The sequence below is a fragment of the Dasypus novemcinctus genome, chromosome 24 (assembly GCF_030445035.2).
Source record: "Dasypus novemcinctus isolate mDasNov1 chromosome 24, mDasNov1.1.hap2, whole genome shotgun sequence".
NCBI classification, from domain to species: Eukaryota; Metazoa; Chordata; class Mammalia; order Cingulata; family Dasypodidae; genus Dasypus; species Dasypus novemcinctus.
The window spans coordinates 33221486-33245831 of NC_080696.1; the positions used below are offsets into that span (position 1 = coordinate 33221486).

General features: G+C 50.0%; 1 protein-coding gene across 1 annotated transcript; it reads left to right on the forward strand.

Moving 5' to 3' along the window:
* The first annotated feature begins 3269 nt into the window (after positions 1-3269).
* CCM2L (CCM2 like scaffold protein) lies at positions 3270-23829 on the forward strand. Its single transcript, XM_058286871.1, has 10 exons — positions 3270-3353; positions 6699-6866; positions 9303-9386; positions 9494-9677; positions 10429-10904; positions 13702-13837; positions 15415-15478; positions 17754-17883; positions 18384-18522; positions 19487-23829. Exons 1-10 carry the CDS (start codon positions 3324-3326, stop codon positions 19822-19824), a joined length of 1749 nt encoding a protein of 582 aa, XP_058142854.1. The 5' UTR covers positions 3270-3323; the 3' UTR covers positions 19825-23829.
* Positions 23830-24346: the final 517 nt, after the last annotated feature.

Sequence of the window (24346 nt, forward strand, 5' to 3'; positions counted from 1 at the left end):
GCCATTTGCTAAGAGAATTCCCCTGACCAGAGGTTGGTGGAGACCAGAGGCTTGTGACCCAATCCTGATGAGGCACGTGTCCCCCACACCCTCTGCCTTCTATAACAGAAATTTTAGCTAAGCACATGGCCACCCTGAAATCCCTTACCTTTGAATTTCTTGTCTTGGGAGATAAATTTTCCTTACTGATGAAGCCACCTTTGGTTGGGTGGTGGGTTACTTGTACCAAAAAGCATCGCAACTGATGCTGTGTTTTCTCAAGCCATTCCCTCTGTTCAGAGTGATAGTCCCTCCGTTCGCCCCTCGATGCTCCACTTGAATGCCACGGGCTTGGTGAGCGGTTCCTGATTCCGCCTCCTTCACATGAACTGCTAGCTGCTATCAGAGTTCCTTGCTTACGTGGCTTCTCTCTAACCAGATCAGAGCCAGCATGGGCACTGTGCCCCTGCCGCCACCCCCTTCTCCTGCCCTGTGGCAGGCACTGGTGATCAATCACTCTGTCCTGCTGGGAGTGATCTAGTTTCATAATCCTCCACACAGCCCTCCCGGCAGCCCCTGCCAATTAACTGGAGGCGTCTCAAAAGAGATGCCTCCTATTTGCCACAACCCAGTCTTTGAGAACAGGGGCTTTGTTTCATTCCGCTCTTTTTTGGTTCACAAGCTCGTGCTTCTGTTTCCATGAAACCTTGCAACTGCCTTCTGAGACAGGCACCAGCCTTATCCTTCTTTTGACACAGGAGGACAAGAAGGCTGAGAGATGAGGTATCTCGTTCAAGATTGTGCACATTTGAACCTCGGTCTGCGACTCCAACCACTTCCATCCATGTTTATTAAGCACTTCATCTGTTCCTGGCCCTGGGGCAGGCACTGCAGGGAATGCAGAGGTGGCTTTTGGAACACATGTTGTTTTTGTTTTTGTTTTATTTTTTTAAATTATAGTTAATAGATCACAAGGAATGTTACATTAAAAAACATAAAAAAACAAGAAACATAAGAGGTTCCCATATAACCCGATTCCCACCCCACCACATCATTTTTGTAAATTGTATTTTTTTGAAGATATATGCACACATGTTGTTTTGAGATTCCCCACAATTTAGTGAAGTTTGGAGTTAGCCCAAGAATGAGTCCCAATTTTACATTTGGGGAAACCAAGGACTAAAGAGAGTCAGGGGCTTGCAAAAGCCAGTTATGGAGGTGTCACCGCTAGGAGACACCTCCACTTCAATTGCAGAAGTAGGGCTGGTACGTGAGCTTTTCCGATTCCGAATTCTCAGCCCCACTGGGGGACCTCTTTGGCGCCCTGCTGCCACTCTGAGGGCGAGAATTCTGGACTTGCTCAAGGGGTTAATGGGAGTCCTGAGAAACAGGGTCAGGGAACAGGTTTCCACCTCCTGGCCTCTTCCTCTCGGCCCCACAGGCTGCGGGGAGGTCTCACTTCCTGCTGCTGGAGGAAGTCAGATCGCAGGGCAGCAGCGGAGGGAGAGGCTGGCTGAGCCAGCTCTCAGCAGCCTTCGCCCTTTCCCCTCCGACAGGGGGAGGGAATGAGAGAGGAAGAGCCGCTGGCTGGGAACTTCTGCGGCCCTCAGACCCAAAGGCAGCCTGGGCGAGCCTCCAGCACAAACTGGCCCAGCGCACCCATGCTTTCAAAACACTTTTTAAAAATCCATGCATTGGCCCCCGCACTTTACAATTCACAACCCCTTTCTCCTCCACAGCCTTGTGTCTTCCTTGCTACACCTCTGACAAGCAGGGCAGGGCTTTGCGGATTATTGTTCCCATTGTAAAGATGAGGAAACTGAGGTCCAGAGAGGTTACAATAAGCAAATGAGCTCCAGCGTTTGGGCTTCCAAGAACCCTGATGTCCTGGTGAGGTGTGGATGGCTAATCAGGACTTTCCCAGATGTCTGGCATGGGGTGCACAGGCCCTCGAGGTAAGGAACACTGGGCTTAAATCCAGATGGACCAGAATTCCCAGGTCTCCATCCTGTTTACTGCGTGACCTCCTTGAGCCAGGCTCTGCAGTCGAGCCTCAGTTTTAAAATCTGTATAATAGGGATAATAACGGCACCCCAACATTGTAAGCAATTGAAATTTGAAATACATAGTGTTCAGCACAGAGTCACAATGGGACCTAATATTCTACCAAAGCCCACAGACACATATGTAGGTAAATAGTTAGTATTTATTGAGCACTTAAATTGTGCCAGGAGCTCTTCTAAGTGCATTTTATCCTTATGACATCACTATGAATTAAACTGGTATTACGTCCATTTTATAGATGGGGAAACCAAGGCTTGAGTGGTTAAGAGTCTTGTCCAAGATCACAACCCTAGTAAGAGGCAAATCCAGGATTAAAACCCAGGCAGCCTGTCTCCAAAGTCCACACATGCTGCCTACCTTCATAGTATTAATAATTATTAATTTTTAAAAATCAAAACTTGCTGGGAAGTGACTGTGGCTCAATCAGTTGGGCTCCCGTCTACCATATGGGAGGCCCTGGGTTCGCATCCAGGGGCCCCCTTGTGAAGGCAAGCTGGCCTGCAAGCGCCACAGAGAGCCAACTCAGCAAGGTGATGCAACAAAAAGGGAGACAAGCAAAAACACAGAAGAGCACGCAGTGAATGGGCACAGAGAACAGACAACAAGCAAGTCACAAGGGGGCGGGGTGCAATAAATAAAAATACAGACACAGGAGAACGCACAGCAAATGGACACAGAGAGCAGACAGCAAGCAAAAAGCTGCAAGGCAGGGGGCATCAAAACTTGCTTAGACACAGTATTCTATAGTTTTTGAAGCACTTTCACATCTACTCTTTTATTTATTTCTCACCATAGCAGCCCCAGGGAGAGAAGTAATGTTTATTCCAATGTATAGAGGGACGGGGAAACTGAGGCGTGGAGAGGGGAAATTGACTTGCTTTGCCGAGGTCGCACAGAGAGGTCAATTGCAGAAGTAGGGCAGGAACTTGAGCTTTTCTGATTCCAAATTCTCAGCCCCACTATGGGGACCCAGTCTCTCCTCAGCCCCCAAACCCCCTCAATAACCATTCCTTCTGGCTGGAGGCCCCTGGGCTTTCTTGCCAAGACAGTTGCTCTGCCTGGGCGCCCACCCTTCCGCGTAGGGTCCCAAGATGTGCCCTCCATTGCCCCCAGGGCTCTGCTGGCTGTCAGACGGGAGGGGCAGGAACTCCCAGCCGGCTGGCCTGGTGGAGTTTCCGACCAGGCAGGAAAGAGAACAAAGGAACTGTGGCGGGGTGGGCGGGGGTTTGTTGGTGGAGGGGGTGGCCAGGAGGGTGACAGGAGTGGAGCGACGCCTCACCATGGACTGTGAAGTCAAGAAAGGGAAGAAGGTAGGTGGGGAAGAGGGAGGACTGCAGGGAAGAGAACTGACCCCAGAGCTGGCCAAGGGGGAAGCCGGGGAGTTGGGGGTGGCGGTGAGTGGCATAATGTGGCCTTTCTCCTCCCTCTTGGGCAACCAGATATTTGGGCTCCAAACTCCTTAACCTGTTGCTCACTCTCAGTGGCTCCAGGACAGGCTGATTCCCAGGAATTTTGGCCAGACAGACTCGGAACAGGAGATGCTCTAATCCTGCTTCCCTGGTGTTCCTGGTGGTTCCCTCTGACAGCTTCTAGAGGGGTGGACAGACACCCACAGACCCATTCCCCTGCTCCCCACCTCCCCCAAAAGAAAGACCCCAGGCCAGTGCAATTCTGTGCTCTAAGTTTGCCCATCCAGACTTGAATCTCCCGGTTGATCCCTTGCTGTGTCTCAGCCTCCCCATCTTTACACCAGGGCCTGGCTCCTAAGGCCTCAGCCTGGGGGTCACCTCCTCACCCAACCCCCCCCTCCCAGGTCCTCGCCCCTTCTCTACTCTGAGAAGGCTTCTGGTCTGGTTCTCTGGGGCCATGTGTGGCCCTGGTGGGCATCAGGGAACCCCTGAGGTTCTAATTCCCATCCCCACAGAGCACTTTCCCCCTAGGGTACGTGGGTCAGGGCAGTTCTAAAAGGCTCCCGTGTGAATCGTGGAGGACTCAGAAGGGAGCCAAGGCATATGTGTGTGCTTGCTCTTGGTTTGTTCCTTCGATGGGTGTTTATTGAGCACTTACTATGAGCAAGGCACTGTGCCTGGAGCTGGGGGTGAGGCAGTGGTGAGCAAAGGTAGACAAGGTCCCTGTTCCCTCCCTTGAAGCTCACAGTCTAGTGAGGAAGCAAGTATTAATTTAAAAATTCAGTGTACAATTGCACAAAAGCCACCCTACACAGCGCTGGGAAACAGTATACTAGGGGGTCCCAGGCCCAACCTGGTCAGTTTGAGCTGAGATCTGAAGAATGGAAGGAAAGAGGGGAGAGAAGAGCACTTCAGGCAGAGGAACAGCATGTGCAAACACCTGTGGTGGGAAGGAACAGAGCAAATAAGGACCAAAAGGCGCCAGTGTGGCTGCAAGGCAGGAGTGAGGGGCAGTGTGGGGTAAGATGAGGCTAGAGAGGTGGGCGGGACTGGACCCTTCAGGACCACAGGTACAACACGTATGCCCCCCCCATACACACACACTCACACACACAGGATGAAGTCCCAGCTCATGACTTGTCCAACTCACAGCCCAGCCACAACAGACAGCACAATGCTCCTCCAGGTCATCCCCAGCTGACCCTGCAGGATCTGCACATGCTGTGCCCTCTGCTTGGAACGGCCCTCCCAGACAGCTTGTCTCTCATTCCTCAGAATTTGCACATACCTCATCCAGGCTCCATTACATTGGTTCTAAAACTTGAGCCGAGCATGCAGCAGAATAACCTGGAAGGCTTGTTAAAACAGATCATTGGTTTTCACTCCCAAAGTCTCTGATTTGTAGGTCTGGGAGGAGCCTGAGAATTGGCATTTCTGACAAGTTCCTAGGGGAAGCTGATGCCACTGGTGGTGGGGCCACATTTTGAGGACCACTGGTTTGGATCCTCCCAGTGTGATGTGCAGATCACAAGGAGCACCAGCAGCTGGAAGCTTATCAGAAATGCAGGGGAGCAGATGTGGCTCAAGCAGTTGAGTGCCTGCCTCCCACATGGGAGGTCCCAGGTTCCGTTCCCTGTGCCTCCTAAAGAAGACAAACAACGAGCAGACATTGAACAAAAACAACCAAACAATGAGCACAAACAATGAGCAAAAACAACGAGCACACAGAATGAGGGAGCCAACTAAGGGAGGGGTGGATGAAGAAATGCAGCCTCAGGCCCCAATCCACACCTACTGAATCAGAACTTGTGAGCCCAGTAAAGTTTGAAAGTCACTAGTTTAGTGACACAGTTGGGCCAGTGTCTCTACCCAAGCCCTGGAGGCAAGGTTCGCTACAGTTCTCCACTAAGTCTCCAGCACTGGGCGGGCACACAGGTATGAGTAAATGTTTACTGAATGAATGAATGGAGGAATGAACACATACATGTATTTGTGAACTTGTGCCTTGCCTGTTTAACTGTACTTAGAATGTGAGCTCCTGGAGGTCAAGGGATTGTCTTGTTCATCCTTGTCTTGATGTAGGAGTTAGGTAATCACACACACAACAGAGCCTACCCAGGGGCTTTCAGCTAAGCTGCTCATGGAAATCACCTGAGGAACCTTAAAAAAAATCCTGATGCAGAAGCCCCAGCCCCAGAGATTCCGATTCAGTTGGTCTAGGACAGGAGTTCTTAACCATTTTTGTTCCATGGACCCCCTTGCCAGTGAGATGAAAACCATGGACCCCTTACTAAGTCCAAACTATACTGTGTATTATTTAATAAATATATCACCCCTGCACCAACACGTCCCCATGAGAATAATGGTTTTTTTTAGTTTCCTTTCAAGCTCACGGACCCCTTGTCAAGAACCCCTGGTGTAGGGTGTAGCCCTGGCACGCACCTGAAGTTTCAGAAGCTCCCCCTCCCTTCAGCCCCTCCCCGGTAGTCCTAAAGTACAGTCAGCTTTGGGAGCAACTGCTGTGATGTGTCGTTCTCACACCGGAGTCTGCATCAGAGTCACCTGGAGAGCTTGTTGAAACCTGATGGCTGGGCCACACTCCCAGAGGTTCTGATTCAGGTGGTCTGGGACAGCGCCCAAGGTTGAGCATTTCTCGCTCTCACGTTCCCAGGTGATGACACTGCGCCTCGCCCAGGAACCACACTTTGGGAACTGCTGCTCTAGAGTAGAGCTCGAACTTCCCTGGACCTGTGAGATTTAGATTCTGTTGATCTGGGCTGGAGCCCTGGAATCTGTACTTTTAACCTTGCTTCAGACCATTTTTATGCAGGTGTCTCTCAGAATATCCTCATATTTACTTATTATTTCTAACTTTTAAGAAAGCACAGAGAATAACCTAACGAGTACCTAAGCATCCACCACCCAGCCACTTGAATCCTAATGTTTTTCTGTACTTGTCCCAGTCTGAGCCCATCCCTCAAACCTGGGCCTGGGCCGTGGCAGGGACCTTTACCTGGATGTTCTGGGTGGAGGTTTTGGAGCCAGACTACCAAGGTGAACTCCACTGCTACTAGCTAGTTCCCCCACTGAGGCTTAGTTTCTCCATCTGTAAAATGGGGGTCACACAGGCAGCCTTCCGCAGTTTGTGTGAGAATTAAGTTAGGTAATAGAAGTGAGAAGGTGAGTAGGGTAAGATGCTCAGTAAATTGATGCCCTTTTTAGTGTCATTCTCCCGTCCTCCCCCAGGGCTTTGTGTCCCCCATCCGAAGGCTGGTGTTCCCCAAGGCTGGGCGCAGGGCTGCCTTTCGGAGCAGTGTGAGCCGCCGGCCACTGCACTCGATGCCCCTATATCCACCTGACTACCTAATCGACCCCCAGATTCTTCTGTGTGACTACCTGGAGAAAGAGGTCAAGGTACGTGTTGGATGGTGGGTGGGGTGGGAACAATCTTGGAGTGAGGAGAGACATTACGTCCCCCACCCCCTAACTCCTGACCAGCCCTGCTTCACACGGGGAAGCTGGGGCTCCTGGGAAAGAAGCCTGGGTTCAAGTTCACCTTGCCCCTGCCTCGTACCCTGAGCAAGTGACCTTCATGTGCTGAACCTCAGGGTTCCCATCTCAACGTGGGGCTCCAAACCTACCCCCAGGGGAGAGTGGACGGGAACGTGTTCTCTGTATTGGAAATCCTACCTTCCTGTGAGAACCTTTTATGTTTTAATACTTTATTTTTTAGAGCAGTTTTAGATTTATAGTAAAATTGCATAGAAAGTACAGAGAGTTCCCATATACCCGCGTTTCCCCTATTATTATTAACATCTTGCATTAGTGTGGCTCATTTGTTACAATTGACGAACCATCACTGATACGTTTGTGCTGTGCAGTTCTATGGATTTTCACAAATGCAGGTCATGTATCTACCATTATGGTATCACATAGAATGTCCTAAAAATGCCCTATGCGCCATCTAGTCATCCCTCCCCCTCCTCGTGAACTCCTGACAACCACTGATCTTTTTACTCTCTCTATAATGGTGCCCTTTTCCAGAATCATACAGTATGTAGCCTTTTTACCCTGCCTTCTTTCACTTAGCGTGTGGTGAGATTTTACTGCAGTAGCATTGTTGTTACTCTGGCAGTGTCCAAGTTAAAAGAACCCATCTCAGCAAGCCGCAGAGGACTTGAATAATTCAGGGGGCTTTCTGTTTCTTTCATGAATACCTTGAGGGAGCAATGGGGGATCTTCATTGACTCGAGGAAGGCTGATGGGGGAGGGTTGTCAGATTTAGCAAATAAAAATACAGGCCAGCCAGTGAAATTTGAATTTCAGATAAACAATGAATACTTCTTTTTAGTACAGGTAAGTTCAAAATATTGCATGGGACTAAAAATACTAAAAAAGTATCTGTTGTTTATCTGAAATTCAAATTTAACTGGTCATCCTGTATTTTATCTGGCAACCCTAGAAGGGGGAAAGCCAATTTTAAAATTAAATTGGGAACTGAAGTTTCATTAAAAAAAAATAAAAGAGGAAAAGAGGTTTGGTTGGTGGAATTACGCCTAGGAAAAAAATAGAAGTAAAAATAACAAGTTAATTTTTGAAAAAGATTTATTTATTTCTCTCTCCCGACCTCCTCATTACTTGCACTTGCTGTGTCTGTACATCTTTGTTTCTTTTAGGAGGCACCAGAAACCGATGGGGGAGAGAGGCACCTAATTGCTTAGGCTACCTCTGTTCCGTGTCTTGTTGTGTCTCTCATTATGTTTTTCCTCTTGTGTCTCTTGTTGTGTCATCTTGTCGCATCAGTTCACCACACCTCCTTGTCATGTCAGCTCACCATCCTGCTCATCCTCTTTAGGAGGCACCGGGAACTCTGCTCCCTGCTTTGTTGTGTCTCTCATTGTGTTTTTATTCTTGTGTTACTTGTTGCATTATCTTGTTGCGCCTGCCATTGCACCAGCTCCCTGTCTTCTTTAGGAGATACCAGGAACCAAACCATGGACCTCCCACATGGTAGGCAAGAGCGCAATCGCTTGAGCCACATCCACTTCCCAAAAGTTAATTCTTATATTGGAGAACATTTAAATTACAATGGCAACTATTAGTTAAATTTAAGAATGAACAAGGAATTAAGTCGTTGGTTTTTGGCATCATTTTTCTGACAAAATTATATACTAATTCAAGACATCATTCTCCTCTTCCCATTAGACTTTTTTTACTCCTTTTTAAAAATCAATTTTATTGAAACATTCATAAACTATATACTCCATCTAAACTGTACAATCAATGGCATTTGGTATAATCACAGAGTTGTACATTCTTCCCATTTGACTTTTGCAGCAGGATCATAAAGAGGGCAAGGGATTTGCACAGTTGGCAGTGGTGCTGAGTAGAGAGAGCTACTCAGGACAAGTGGAAATTCACAGGTCAACAGTCCTTGGTGCAATTATAGTGACTTTTGCTTCCCTATGGAACCTTATAACTGCCAAGACTAAATAGCCATGTCTCAAGGCAATATACTCTAGCAGTTGAGAGTGAAGGCACTAGAGAGTGGGTGACTAACCTGGGAGCCCAGCTCTGCCCTTTCTGTTTGTAAAATCTTGGGCAAGTTTCTCAGCCTCTCTTTACCTTGACTTTCCCATCCTGAAAGTGAGGAGGAATGAATGAATGTACATAAAGCACTCGGAACTGAGCCTGGCTCCTATTAAGGGCTCAATAAAAGTTATTACCAGGTTATTTTTAATTTCGATATTGCTGAGCCTGCCAGCCCTGCGTCAATGAGGTGCCCAGGGTCCTCCACGGCTTCCGGGGGACTTATCTCTGCCCTTCTCCTCACCTCCGTTTCCCATGCAGTTCTTGGGCCACCTCACCTGGGTGACCTCCTCCCTGAACCCCTCCAGCCGGGACGAACTCCTGCAGCTGCTGGACACCGCCAGGGTGAGGCTCTGGTGGGGAGGCGGTGGGAGGGGAGGGGAGCCTGGTCTCCTTCTCCCTCTCCCAATAGCGGCCCGGCGGGGGCTCAGGCGACCCGATCCACCCCGCAGCAGCTGAAGGAGCTGCCGCTGAAGACCACGGCGGAGCAGGACAGCATCCTGAGCCTGTCGGCCCGCTGCCTGCTGCTCACCTGGCGCGACAACGAGGAGCTCATCCTGCGCATCCCCACGCACGAGATCGCCGCCGCCTCCTACTTGCAGGACGACGCGCTGCACCTGCTGGTGCTGAAGACCGGTACAGGGGGCGGGGCCTGGCCGAGGCCGGCCGGGGCGGGGAAGGGGCCGGCCTCGCGCAGGGCGGGAATGGGAAGGCCCAGGGCCAGGCGCGGCGCCTGAGGCCGGCGAAGCGGTGGAAAGGCCCCGCCTCGATCCTCAGACCTTAGGCGGAAGGGGCCCGAGGGTGAAGGGTGCGCAGCCTGACCCAGCCCCTGAGCCTGGTGGCGGAGCCTGGGGACGGTGGAGAAGCCGGGATCCTGAGGCCGGGAAGGGCCCGACCAGAAGGGAACCAGGCCACCCCACTCAGGCGTTAGGGAGCCCCCCCAGGCCAGGGCTGAGTCCGCCCTAGGAAGCCCAGGAGGCGGGGCTCGAGGCTCGGGGTGCTGGGGGCGGAGCCTGAGGCCAGGGGCGGGGTCGGGGAGGGTGGGGAAGCCGGAATCCAAGGAGGGGGGCCTGAAATGGGACAGGGTCGGAAGTTCAAGGTACTGAGGGAGGGGACAGGCTGACCACCACCTTCGCGCGGGAAGATCGGGTCTGAGGCGAGGGGAGCAGGGGTGGGGTGGGTGGGAACGGCTTGGCCACACCAGCCTGCGGCTCGCGGGTGGAGCCCGGGGCTCCGGGTGGAGGATCTGCACGCACTACCCTGTGGCCCCGGTGGGGGGCCTGGGGCGGCGGGACCCCTAGGCTGCAGGTTCAGCCCCACCCCGGGCATGGGGAGGGGACTTTTTGCCTTGACTTCCGGCGGCTGACGGTCCCCCGGCCCCTCCTAGGTCTGGGCGTGGACCCGGTGCCGGCCGGGGTGGACGCCAGCCCCGGCGGCGCGGGGCGCGACCCGGGCCCGCCGGGCGCGGTGCCCGAGAAGCGGCGGGTGGGCACCACGGAGCGGCGCCACACCATCTGCAGCCTGGACTGGCGCATGGGCTGGGGCGCGGGCGCCGAGGCCCGGGCCGGGGGCGGCGGCGGCGGCAGCCTGGAGCGCCAGCGCGCGGGGGTGCGGGCGTCGGGCAGCTGGGAGCGGCGGCAGACGTTCAGCGGGAGCTGGGAGCGGCGGCACGGCGGCGGCGGCGCGGGCAAGCCGGGCGGCAGCTGGGAGCGGAGGCAGGCGGCCGGCGGCGGCAGCTGGGAGCGGAGGCAGGCGGGCGGCGGCAGCTGGGAGCGGCGGCACCCGGGCCCCAACCCGCTCGACCCTCAGGACCCCAGCCCGGACGCCTACTGCAACCTCGTCATCCTGGCGGTAGCCAACAGGGTGAGCCCGAGCGCACCCCGCGCCTCTGAGCCCTGCCCCCGGGCGCGCCCCTCCCTGGTGCAAGTCCGCAGAGACATTCTACTTTCCCCATTCTATAGAGAGAGAAACTGAGACCCACAGGTTAAGTAACGTATGCAAGGTCACACGGCAAGCAGGTGCTGATTTCTAGATTTGGACCAGGGAAATTGACAGTCCCAATTCTTCATACTTACGGCAGACGCCCAAGCAGAAGCCTTAAGGGCATCCTGCACATTCATCCTTGCTTTTGTTCGTTTGACAATATTTGTTGAGTGTGCATGGCTAGGCAGTGGGCTAGGTACTAAGCACACAGAGGTGAGCAAGACCTATTTGGTGATCCCCTTAGGAGCTCACCGGCTGGCAGGCACCATCAGGCCCTGAGCCTTCTAAGCTTTTCCTCTGACCCACTGCTCCCTCTGTATAAAATGAGTGGGCAAGAAAACAGGATGGTGCCTGTCTAGAAAGAGAGATGGATAATAACCAGTTAAACTGGGATGCAACAACTGACGTCCTCCTCCTTGAAGAACCTCACTTGGGTTCCTGCTCTCCTCATTCTCCTGGTTTCTCTCATACCTCCCTGGCTGCTCCTTCTCAGGAGCTGGTAACTCCTCTAAGCCTCCAAGGTTGGAGTACCCCAGGCTTAGCGCTTGGTCCTCTTCTCTCCTTCATCTGCATCTTCATCTCGTCTCATGGCTTTAAAAACGCTTTCCCATAATTTTATTTCTCGCCATGTGTCTCACTCAGCATCTCCAGTCATCAACCTCCATGAAAGTTTGAATGACCACCTTAAAGCTAACGTGTCCAAAGCTGAGCCCCCGATCTTCTCCCCCAAACCTGCTCCTCCCTCCCTCTCCCCATCTCCATCAAAGGCAGCTCTGTCCTTCCACTGCTTTGGCCATACTCTTGGAATTATCTTTGGCTTCTCTGCCTTTCATCTACTCGGTCAACAAATCCTATTGACTGTATTTTAAAAATATAACCAAAACCCATCCGTTTCTCCCCACCCTCCACTGTTCCCACCCAGGTCCTCAGCCCATTTTTCCTCATCTAGATCATGCAGTCGCCTCTTCACTGGCTGCCAATGTTCAAAATCCTTGGATGCCTCCCCATTTCAGTCAGAGTCAAGCTAGCATCCTTACAGTCGCTTACGAGCCCTTACATGCTCCAGCCACCAGCCCCGTTTCCTCTCTGACCTCACCTTTCAGCTCTCCTTTTATTCACTCCACTCCAGCCACACTGGCCTCCTCTGTGTGTTCTGGTATTCCCAGGACCTAGAACAGCACCTGGCACATAATAGGTGCTCAAGAAATGCCTGTTGAGAGAGAAGAGGTGGCTCAAGCCATTGGGCACCTCCCTCCCATATGGGAGGTCCCGGGTTTGGTTTCCAGTGCCTCCTAAGAAGAAGCCGATCAGACACAGAGAGCAGACAGTGAGAGGACACAACAAGGGGGGAGGAGGGGAGGGAAAAAACACTTTAAAAAAAGGAAATACCCGTTGAATGAATAGATGAATTAATGAATAGATTATACCTTGGGATAAGGACCAAGATGAAAACAAGCAAGTTGCGGTGAAAGAGAATGAGGGAGGGATCCCTTTCCCCTAGGAAGAGTGGGGTTGTGATGTTTAATGTGAGGGAGAGAAAGGAGTCGGCGGGGTGAAGAATCGAGGGAGCTCCAGCCAGAGGACCCGTGTGCTTTGTCCATGGGCCTTTCCCCCCACTGGACTGCGAGGGCACTGAGGTACAGACCTCATCGATTGCTCTTCCAAGACCCTGGTACACAATAGGACGAAATGAGAGTTTGTGAAATGACTAAATAAAAGAGCTTTCTGAGGTGTCTGAGCCTCAGGCCTCCTATCTCAGGCACTGTGGTCCCGAGGAGAATGCAGGAGTTAGAGGGAAAATTAAGAACACACAAAAAACACCTTGTGCCAAGACCAGTTAGTGTCACATACCTACTGTGCAAGTCAGGGAAAGTCACTTAACCACACTAAGCCTGTTTCCTTAACTAAATGCAATAGGGATCCTCTCTACCCTGTCTGTTTCATAGGGTTACTATAAGAATTAATCCCAGTTTAATCATTAGTAAACCCCCACCACTCCAAACTGCCTTTACATTTTAATTTAACCCTGGTTTTTTTTAGAGACTCAGAATAGGAAATAGCTTCCTGAAGATTATCATGAGTTCATCAATTATTGTCTATCTGTGTCTCTTGCTGAAAGACGTAAGAGGTAAATTCCTCTCCAAATTTGAAATTACGAAAAGATTCACCCAAGAGTGTAAACTCCTTTCTTCTATCAGAGACTGGAGAGTCATCCTTTCATTTTTGCTCTGAGTGCTGGGATACCCATATCTAAATATGGCAGCCAGTAGCAATACCTATAATGAACTTAAACTTGTGATACGTTTAATTCCTCTTTCTACTGGGTGTCAAGAGCCCTGGGTTCTAGTCCCAGCTAGTCACTTACTCTCTCTGGACCTCAGCTTCCATACCTGTAAATTGACTAAAGCAGAGTTTGTTTTAGAGAAGCTTCAAGAGGGTCCATGAATCTCCCAGAAATTTGGGGTGCATGTGCACATTTTTCAGGGAAGAGGAGCCAGAGTTGTTGCTGGATTCCATATAAGGGTCCAAGACTCAGAAAGTGGCCTTATAATTTGATGGTCAATTTAAAGGGGTCTGCGGTTGTGTGTGCCCCTGTAAGCCCCCTCCTGTTTGGAAGCAGGAGGTATCCTGGACGTTGGTAAGGGCCTGAGCCCTTTCTCCTCCCTTTTTGGGCCAGGATGCTGCTGAGGAGTCCTGCGCCCTCATCTGCCAGGTCTTCCAGATCATCTACGGGGACCAGAGCATCGAGTGCGTGGACCGGGCCGGCTACCACTACACATCCACGCCAGAACGGCCGTGGCTCTGCAGCCGCAGTGAGTACCCGAACCCCAGCCTCCCTCCCAGGAAACTCCCCCAAAGTCTGGGGGTCCTGATCTCTACCACCATGACAGTGTCCCCTGATCTGTTAAAATTCAATGTCAATTTTGAGGATGACATCAGATCTAGCTTTTTCATAGACAGTCAGGTTATCAAGTTCAAAATGAGACCTTCAGAGCTGAACTTTTCTCCCTCCCTTTTGTGTTTGGTTTCCCTGCTTGGCAGAAACCTACGCAAAAGCATTGTCTCTTTCCTGAGTCATCCAGCTTCATTCAGACACTCAGACTCTGGGTCAAAACCAAGATTACCAGCTGGGTTCTTGGATGTAATCAAGGGCTAGAGTGAGACTAAGACAAATAGAGACCTCTACTGAGCCCTGAATACCAGTGGGCCAAGCACACTACCATTGTGACAAGTGATGTTTAATTCTCAAAGCAAACTTGTTGGTCCTGTTTGCCACTGTATCCCCTGTGCCTAAGATAGGACCCGGTGCATCATAGATGCTCAAGAAATATTTTTTAAATGGATGAGACTCTTCGAGGCTGTATGATTCCAGTTTTACAGGTGAGGACATTAACATTCAGAGTAGTCAGTGAACTTGCCCACAGTCACAGAGCTGGGAAGTGCAGGGTTCAAACCCAGGTCTGTTTGTTTCTAAAGCTTCTGTCTGCAACAACCTCTGCCCCAAGCTGCCTTCAAAGACATTAGGTGAATTCCCTCAGCCACAGTGCTCCTAGGTGGTCCCAGTTCGCCTAGCTCTAGCAATGGAGAAGCTGACTTTCCTTCTGGAAGCGTTCCCATTTGTGGAAGCTTTGCTTGCTGAGAAATTGGGAGAGTTAATCAATTCTCAGAGAGTCACCAGGACGTACTGGTGAGCAAAGCCAGACATGGCCCCTGCCCTCACAAAGCTTGCATCTGCTGAGATGGGTCGACAAAAATTAAATAATTACACAAATAAATATGTAACCACGCACTGTGCTAGGAGTATGTGTAGTGAGGAACCAGCCTCTCCTGCTAAGTCAAGGGGATGTCCTTGAGGATTGACACGGAGGGAACCAAGATCTGAAGAGCAACATTAATAACTCGAAAAGAAAATTACAGACCAATATCTCTAATGAATAAAGATGTAAAAATCCTCAATAAAATACTTCCAAATTGAGAAAAAAAACATTAATAACTCGGCGAAGTGACACAGCAGGGCTAGGAAGAGAACACGGTCTCTGTGAATGGTGCTTCTTTCTTTTCAAGAGTTTGAGTTCCTTCCTCCTCCCAAGGTTGGTTTATTTTGTTGTTTTTGTTTTGTTTTGTTTTTTGTTTTTTTTGTCTTGCCTCAAACACACAGTTTACAAAACACTCCTACACCTGTTCTCCAGTCTGCTGTCCTCAAGAACCCCGTGAGATAGATGGTATTGTCCTGACTTTGGGGCGATGAGGACCAGGAGAGGGGGGCGAGTTGTCCAAGGTCAGCTGTGTGCTGGGGGCAGGGCAGGGCCAGCCCCCAGGGTGGGGCTGAGCTAGGGATGCTGGGCCCTGCTCTGCCACCTTCTGACAGCCCCGTATCTGCTGGCCGCAGGTGAGAGCTGCCGCACGGATGGGACTTACGCCTACGACGCCGACTTCAGCTGCTGCAGCTCCTTGTGGGTACTGCCCTCCTCTCAGACCCCATTCTTGCTCCCCCGCCAAAGCCCTGCACAAACAGGGTCCCTCTTCCAACCATTCTTGGCTTCCTTTGGGCAAGAGAGGGTAGAAGCAAGTGCACAACTCTGGTTTGAGCTGAGATATGGGGCACCGAGTATGGGAGGTGAACTGAGCTCTCCAGGCTATGGTGATCCAGACCTCTAAAAGAAACCCAGGGGACAACCGGAACCCAGAAACAGGTCTGGGTGGGACCTGAGGTTCTCTCCCAGTCATCCAAGCATTGGTGTTCTACAGAAGCCAGAATCACAGTTAATGCCAAAATATAATTTGGTTTACTTTAGGTTTGGCTCTATTTATTAGAAAATCCTAAAGAAGAGTAGCTTAAATAAGATAGAGAAGTTTTCTTGCCCTACTCTCACATAAAATAAACCAAGAGGTAGTTTGTACAGGGCCTCGTGGTTGTCAGTGGCCCAGACTTCTCATTTCCCACCCCACCCTCCTTAGCACTTGCTTCTGTCCTCAAGGATACATCACGGACCAAGGTTATAGCTCCAGCTATCACAGCAACATGCCAGGGGCCCCTTTAAAGAATTTCTGCTTACATCTCATTGGCTAGAACTTGGTCGCTTGGCTATAGCTAGCAGTGAGCAAGGCTGGAAAATGTAGTTCAAAAATTTTTTTTCAGTTAGGAACATTGTCTAGGGTTCTATTTAGGGTGACCAACCATCCCTGTTTGCCCAGAATTGAGGGGTTTCCCCAGATGCAAGACTTCCAGTGCTAAAATAGGTAATGTTCTGGGCAAACTGGGAGGAGTTGGTTGCCCAGTTCTATTATTAAGGGCTTTGTGCAGGCAAGTCCCAGTCTCTAGTAGTGATATTTATTCTATATCTATGTATTTTTCCTTTTTAGTGACAATAGATTTGCCTTTTTAATACTGTGTGTCCTTAGGTTAATCCTTGTAGAACCTGATATCTGCTGGAGATGAGAATCATCAGAATAATGAATAACATTTATTAAGCTTGCTGTGTCCGGGCGCTGTTCTATTAAGTGCTTTTTAAAGAAATCAACATAGCAGCATTACAATGAATTCTGTTGATTTATTTTTTTATAGCCCCACAACTCTAAGGCTTTACAAATATTAGCTCCTCTAATTCTCACAACAATATCAATTATCCCATTTTACAGATGGGGAAACAGGAATGGAGAAGTTAAGTAGCTTGTCCAAGGACAAGCAGCTAGTAAGTTGTAGACCAAGGGTTTGAACCCAAGCAGGGTGGCTTCAGAGTCCACACTGTTAACCAGTAAACCACATTGCTTCTCTATAGGGAAGAGTGGAAGATGGTTCTGGAACAACTTAAAAGCCAAGAACCCAAGGTTTATTTATGGATGAAACAATATTTATTGAATACCTACTATGTGTCAATATTTATTGAATACCTACTATACTACCCTCAACTGTGCCAAGTGCTGGGGGTACAGCAGGCAAGAAGACAGACAGGCAAGAACCATGCCTGGGGCATAGTAAATATTCTACAAACCAAAAAACCGAGGTCCCTGCTCTGGCAGAGTTAACAAGCTAGCACGGCCCGTGAAATCACTATTTTATGGTAACAAGCACTAAACACATTCAGGGTGCTGTGAGAGAGGATGAGGGGAACCGTGCCTCTTCTGAGGAGTCAGGAGGGTCTTTCAGAGGAAGCAACATTGGAACTGAGACCTGGAGAATGAAAGAGGAAACAGCAAGTGCCGGGATTTGGAGGCAGGACAGACCAGGTGGTTTGAGGAGCGGGCAGGAGGCCACTGTGACTCTGGCAGAGGGTGTGAAGGAAAGAGTGGTTAGAGAGGATGTTGGGGGGTGGATCTCAAAAGGCCTTGCCTGTTGTGGGTAGATCACAAACTTGGGAGCACATTCAAGAGAGGTCCCAACCCCATCTGGGGGGCTCAGGGAAACCTTTCCTGAAGAGATGATGTGTAAGATTGAGCAAAAGTTAGGAAGAGGCGTTCCAGGCTCGGGGAAAGGCATGTGCAAAGGCCCAGAGGTGAGAAGGTACGGGGCGCTTTAGAGGGAAAAGGAGAAGGCAGGGTGGCTGGAGCACAAAGAGCAAGGGGAAGCAGGGTGAGACATGAGAGCCGAGAGATGGGGAGGGGCCAGACCCTGCAGAGTCTCGAAGGCCAAAGAGTTGAGGGTGAGACCACAGGCCCAGAGCTTCAGTGGCTGTGCCTCCCACCTTCAGCCTGGAGGTGAGTGAGGGCCCTTTCTGCCTGTCCCTGCAGCAATGGCTCCCAGGACACCTTTGAAGCATGTTACAGTGGCACGTCCACACCCTCTTTCCATGGCTCCCACTGCAGCAGCAGCGACCACAGTGGCCTGGGCTTCGAGCAGCTGCAGGACTACATGGTCACGGTGAGCTGGGCAGGCGGTGGGAAAGCAAAGGCCTGGAGGTGGTAGAAGACACTAGGGTATTTCAGGAATCACGAATGGACATAATTGAAGCACATGACCTCAGACATCAGAGTGGGAGAAGAGGTTAGGAGAGGAAACTGAGGCCAGCCTGTGAAAGGCCTTAAATAATGCCAGCCAGCACTCTTCTCAGCACCTTTCCCGCATCATCTCTTTTAATCCTTTCAACCACCCCAAAGAGGGGGGTACCATCAGTGACCTCGCCTTGCCCATGAGAAAACCAAGGGTCAGGGAGATTGTCACCCACCCAAGATCACAAAGCTGATCAATAAAGGCGCCAAGATTTGAACTCAAGCAGCTTGAGTCCGCATCCCAGCCCTTAGATGCACCCCAAGGGGTCTGGATTCCCCCTAGCTCGGCCAGGGAAGAGTTTTCAGAGGTGTCCAGGCTGGGGTGGGTAGGGACTGCTCCCTGGGATTGACCTTGAATGGTGCCCCTTGCAGTTGCGGAGTAAGCTGGGGCCTGCTGAGATCCAGCAGTTTGCCCTGCTGCTGCGGGAGTACCGGCTGGGGCTGCCCATCCAAGACTACTGCGCAGGCCTGCTGAAGCTCTACGGAGACCGGCGCAAGTTCCTCCTGCTTGGTGAGCCCCCTGCCCTCCTCCCGAGGGGTCGTCTGAGGCTCCTCCACTGTCCCTGCCCTTCCTGGTTGGGCACTAGGCTGGAAGTGCTCCCTCTTTATCCCTCATCCTCCCACAGCCTCTGATGAGGCTGGGATCTGAGATTCCTGGGCAGGTGAGGAGGCTGGGGTGCCAGGAGGGGACGGGACTCGCCTGCAGCAAGAGCTAAGACAAACAGACGAACAGAGTACAGGTGTAGCCATTTCATCTTCACAGCAAAGCTGAGAGAAGGGATGGTCCAGCCCCAAATTACCCCGGGAGGAAGCTGAGGCTAAAAGAGGCTAAGAGAGGCTAAGGAACTACGTCACACAGCTGGTAAGGAAGGCTGATAATAACTGAAGTAATAAGACCTGTAAACTAACATGTATTTGGCAGGTTTGGGGAGCTAAGCATCAGCTTATTGGATGCTCAGTGTTCTGGGAAGTAGATATTATTTGCCCTCATTTTGCAGATGAGAAAACTGAGGCCCACAGAAGTGCGGAAGTCGCATAGCTAGCTAGTAAGCAGGGATGAGGAAGTGGAACGAGCTAACGTTTATGGGGAACTCAGTGTGTTCCAAGTACCTTGTAATTTACCCCTCACATCTCTTCCTGGAGAATTGACACAACTGTCTCAATTTCATAGGTGAGGAAAGTAAGGCTCAGAGCAGGTAATTGATGAAAGCCACACAGCAAACAGATGGAAATAGAATAATTATAGTAATAACAGTCATCATCACTGCCAACACCTAACACGTGTGGAGCGTTACTGTGTGCCGGCACTGTCATCATTACCTGGCTCAGAGAAGTTAAGGAACTTGCATGAGGCCACACAACCAGTGAGTGGCAGAGCAGGATTTGAACTCCACTCTTAAGGGAGGGTGATTCCTCTGTGGGAGGGGAAGGGGCTGAACTCCAAGTTAACAGCCCACTGTCACTCCGCGCGGCAGGGATGCGGCCCTTCATCCCAGACCAGGACATCGGCTACTTCCAGGGCTTCCTGGAGGGCGTGGGCATCCGCGAGGGCGGCATCCTCACCGACAGCTTCGGCCGCATCAAGCGCAGCATGAGCTCCACGTCGGCGTCGGCCGTGCGCAGCTACGACGGCGCGGCTCAGCGGCCCGAGGCGCAGGCCTTCCACCGGCTGCTGGCCGACATCACGCACGACATCGAGGCGCTGGCCCCGGACGACGACGACGACGACGACGAGGCGGGTGACGAGGGGGGTGACGAAGAGGCCAGGGGCTCCCTGGGCAGGGGCGACGCAGCCGAAGACAACTACCTATAGCCGCCGCTGCCCGTGCGGAAGACGTGGCGGGGGTGGCCCTGCACCTCTGCCGCTGAGCCTCACTCATTCTTGCCCGTGGGACCTCCTCCGCAGGGACCCCCCTTCACTACCTCGCCCCAGAGCCTCCACTCCCGTCCAGGCCCCGTCCGCCCCCTCCGGGCTGCGATCCCTGCAATACCGAAAGTGTCCTGCGGGGGGCGGGCGAAGCCGGACCGTGAGGTCTGGTCAGTCCCCGGACGCAGCAGGCCTTTCTGGCTGCTGGGGATGAGAGCAGGTCTTGCTTTGCCCCACTATCCCTGAGGACTCCGCAGGTTTCTGGAGGAGGGAGCCATGAGGAATGGGCTCCACCTGCTGGCAGACGCAGAAAAGAATTCCGAGACGCTAGAGACCTCTTGGCTCAATTTTATAGTTTGGAAACTGAGGTTCAAAAGAGGGAAGAGGACTTGTGGGAATCTCCTGAATTGCCCTTGGATATCCTTCAAACTGACCATACGAAATGGTGGCTGTTTAAGGCCCTAAGTGGCAGCATCTCTCCTCCCCTGAAGGCAGAAGTTGGGTCATCAGTGGGGAGCAGAGGCTTTCCTCCATGGAGTGCTGACACAGAGGCAGGTGATCTGGGTTCCAGTGCTGTCTTGAGACTCTGAACGAGTTGCCTCATCCTCTGGGGGGTCTCAGCTTTGGAGGCCGTCAGACCTAGGGCTCCTGCCTGGCTGGCGTCCAGACCCCTCGGTGCCTCCCCCTTCCTCATCTTACCTCACAGGGCAAGTTGTAGGGATTCGTGAAGGGCAAGACCTTAGTGTGGAGTCCAGCACGTGACAGGTGCTCAATAAATGGGGATCTCTTCCACATCTAACACTCTGACTCAGTTTCCCTGTCTTGCCTGGGTACGGCGGGATGGAACTGAGGAGGGTTGAGGTGTAAGAAGACTCTCAGGGAGCTCACTGTTTGGTGAGAGGGAACAGGCCTGCTCCCTCGTGGCTCTGTTACAGCCCAGCTGTGTGATCAAGCCCATCCCAGTGGAAAAAAACCTAGACCCCACAGACAGCCATCACGGGGGTGGGTCAGTCAGAGAAATCCAAGGGGGCGGTTTGGAGAAGTAGAGAAGTTAGGGTAAGTCTGCACTCAGGGAAGGAGGCACAGCCTGAGGAAAGGCTTGGAGGCTAAAAGGAAAAAGTCAGAGACTTGCATAAAAACGTCGAATATATTTATAACCCCTTCCAGAGCCTTCCATGGACAGAAACATGGTACTTACCGTGAGGTAGGTAGGTACTATTATTACTGATTTAAAAGTAACAGTATTATCATTAGGACTTTAGCTTTAGAGAATTCTATGATTCATGTCCAATTTGTGGCAAATGATGATCTCATCATCAGTGGTCTATGCAAGACCCTTCTGATGTTTTATTTTGTTTTATTTTCCCTTTTCATTTCCACATCCCTGCCTCTTCCCTTCCCCTGGGAACATACTCTTATGTGTTGATATATGTCCCTGGATATAAAATACATGGTGATTTGTGTATGTTTGTGTTCTGCATGTAAGTAGTGTAAAATACTAATAGTATTGTGTAAGTATCTCATTCAGTTGCTTCCCTTTTTTCACTCCATGATATGTTTTTAAGATCTACCCATGTTGTGAGAACATCTAGTTTGTTACATCCAACTACTGCAAAATATTCCAAGCTGAGCATCACCATTTTTGTTTGTTTGTTTACTTGTTTATTCTCCGCTATGTTTTATTTATCCGTTCTGCCCAATGACGGCCACCTAGGTTGCTTCCAACTCCCTCTCAACCACTAACAACACTATGCTCAGCATCTTTGTACATGACTCTGATGGTTTGAAGCTATATGGACCCCTAAAAAGCATGTTCTTAAAGCTAATCTTTTCCTTCAGTTAAGGGCTTTTGATTAAATTACTTCAGTAAGGCATGGCCCAGGGTGGGTAGTCTTACTGGAGTCTTTTATAGAGAATGAAATTCAGACAGAGAGAGAGAATGCTGCAAAAGCCAGCATCTGAAAGCAACAACCTGGAAGAGAAGGAAGAGACCAGAAGATGCTGACGTGTGCCTTGCCATGTGACAGAAGAGTCAGAATCAGCAGCAGCCGGTCTTCTGGGAGAAAGCCTTGCGTGATGACGCCTTGATTTGGACATTTTTCTCAGCCTTGAAACTGTAAGCTTATAAACTAATAAATTTCTGTACTTAAAAGCCAACCCATTTCTGTTATATTGCATTTTGCCAGCCTAGCAGGCCCTTACGGCCCTCTGGTGAAAATTTCTTTGGGCTCTCTGCCCATGATTGGATCACAGGCATACATGTTTTAAATTTCAAAATGTCTCCACCAGCAACATGTGAGGGATCTTATCTCCCCACATCTTCATCAGCTTTCATATCAGCTGACTTTGCAATTTTCGCCTATCAGTTTCAATGTAAGATGACATCTCATTGTTTTAACTTGCATTTCTCTTTCAATCCTGAGATTCAAAACCTCCTATATTTGTCAGGCGTTTGGGCTTCTGTTTATGTCTTTTTTTCTGTTCAGTTTCCTGTATTGCTCTTGTTGATTGGCAGGAATAACCTATGTTTTAGATATTATTCCCTTGTTAGTTGTTGATGTTCCACATATCTTCCTCTAATTCATTGCCTGTTAATGTCATCTCTGATAATGGTTCTCAAACTCTAGTGGGCGTCAGAATCTTCCAGAGCTTGCTGGGCCCCAACCCCCTGAGTTTCTGCCTCATTAAAACAGGTGTGGGCCCAAACTTTGCATTTCTAACAAATGACAAGAGGATGCTCATGGTTCAAGAACCACACTTAGAGAACCACAGGCCTATGATGCTTCTGATGAACAAATCCTTAGTTTTGATGCTCTCAAATGTATTTATCTTCATTTTAGGGAAAAGAGAACCAAGGCTCAAGGAGGAGAAGTAAATGACCCAAGGTCACACAGTCAGCTGGGATTTGACCCCATATCTAGCTAACCCCTGAGTCCATGCTGCCTATTGCTCAGCTCTGGGGATGTAGTGTTCACAGCCTGAGGCATTTGGACATGGAGTTATGGGGATTCTTGGTAAATTCCTGAGCAAGAATTCCAATAGTAATGCATTTTTGGTTTATAACTCTACTTTTTCTTCTTACAGAATAGAAAAGACAAATTTATAAAATGTAATGATGAATCAGTGGTTTAGGATACATAATGTATAAATATGTAATATGTGCCAAGAACTACGTAAAGGTGGGGAACTAAAGGGATATAAGAACATAGTTCATATATACTATCGAAGTTGTTAAGTTGGTATCGAAGCAAACAATATTGTTATAGACCAGAATGTTAAATGTAAGCCCCTGGTAACCCCAGAGAAAATATCAGAGACTAGGCAAACTTGTGGAGACAGAAAGTAGAGTACAGGTTCCTGGGGGGAGGGGGCAGGGACAATGAAGAGACAAGGCAAAATGAGTAGGGTTTCTGTTTGGGGTGAAGGGAAAGTTATAGGAATCGATAGAGGTGAGGGTCCTGACTGTGAATGTGACTAATCCCACTGGATGGTGTGCTTGGCAGGGGTTGGGATAGGAAGATTTATGTTATGTATATGTTTCCACAATTTAAAAAGAAACTAGGGAAGTGGACATGGCTCAACTGATAGAGCGTTTGTCTTCCATATGGAGGGTCCAGAGTTCGAACCCCGGGCCTCCTGACCCGTGTGGTGAGCTGGCCCACACGCAGTGCTGATGCGCACAAGGAGTGCCGTGCCAGAGGGGCGCCCCCGCATGGGGATGCCCAGTGTGCAAGGAGTGCACCCTGCAAGGAGAGCTGCCCCATGTAAAAAAAAAAAGCATAGCCCATCCAGGAGTGAGGCCGCACACGCGGAGAGCTGGCGCAGCAAAATGATGCAACAAAAAAGAGACGGTTTCCCGGTGCCGCCGAGTAATGCAAGTGGACAGAGAGAGCAGACAACAGGAGGGAAGGAGAGAGAAATAAATAAAATAAATCTAAAAAAAAAAAGAAACTAAAGAGATAATGACAATTAAATGCAATACATGATACTGGATGGGATCTAAGTATGGAAGAGAAAAAGGCTCAACAGGACATTATTGGGACATAAGAAAAACTTGGAATATAAAATGTAAGCTTTACATCAACATTAAATTTTTTGTACTTGGTAACTGCCCTTAAGAAGATTACATAAGTGAATATCCTTGTTCATAGAAAAGCAACATGGAAGCATTATGTCTTCAAGGAGTATGATGTATATAACCTCTCAAATATTCAGAAAGAAAGAAAGAGAGAGAAAGAAAGATGGATGATAGAATCATTTGACAAAGGTGGCAAAATATTAAACCAGGTGGATCTAGGTATCTGGGGGTGATTTTTCTGTATGAGGTTTGTATTGTTTTTGCAACTGTCCTGTAAGCTTGAAATTATATCAAAATTAAAAGTTTTAAAAAAAATTTCCTGAGCAAGGCAGGCAAGGGAGCAGTTGATTGGTTAAGTGCAGGGGCCAAAGAGATAGAAGTTCCTTGTAT

Coding starts and splice junctions, on each gene's coding strand:
- CCM2L (XM_058286871.1), top strand. CDS start 3,324: ATGGACTGTGAAGTCAAGAAAGGGAAGAAG. Junction 9,678..10,428: donor CCTGCTGGTGCTGAAGACCG/GTACAGGGGGCG, acceptor GGCCCCTCCTAG/GTCTGGGCGTGGACCCGGTG. Junction 10,905..13,701: donor TCCTGGCGGTAGCCAACAGG/GTGAGCCCGAGC, acceptor TTTTTGGGCCAG/GATGCTGCTGAGGAGTCCTG.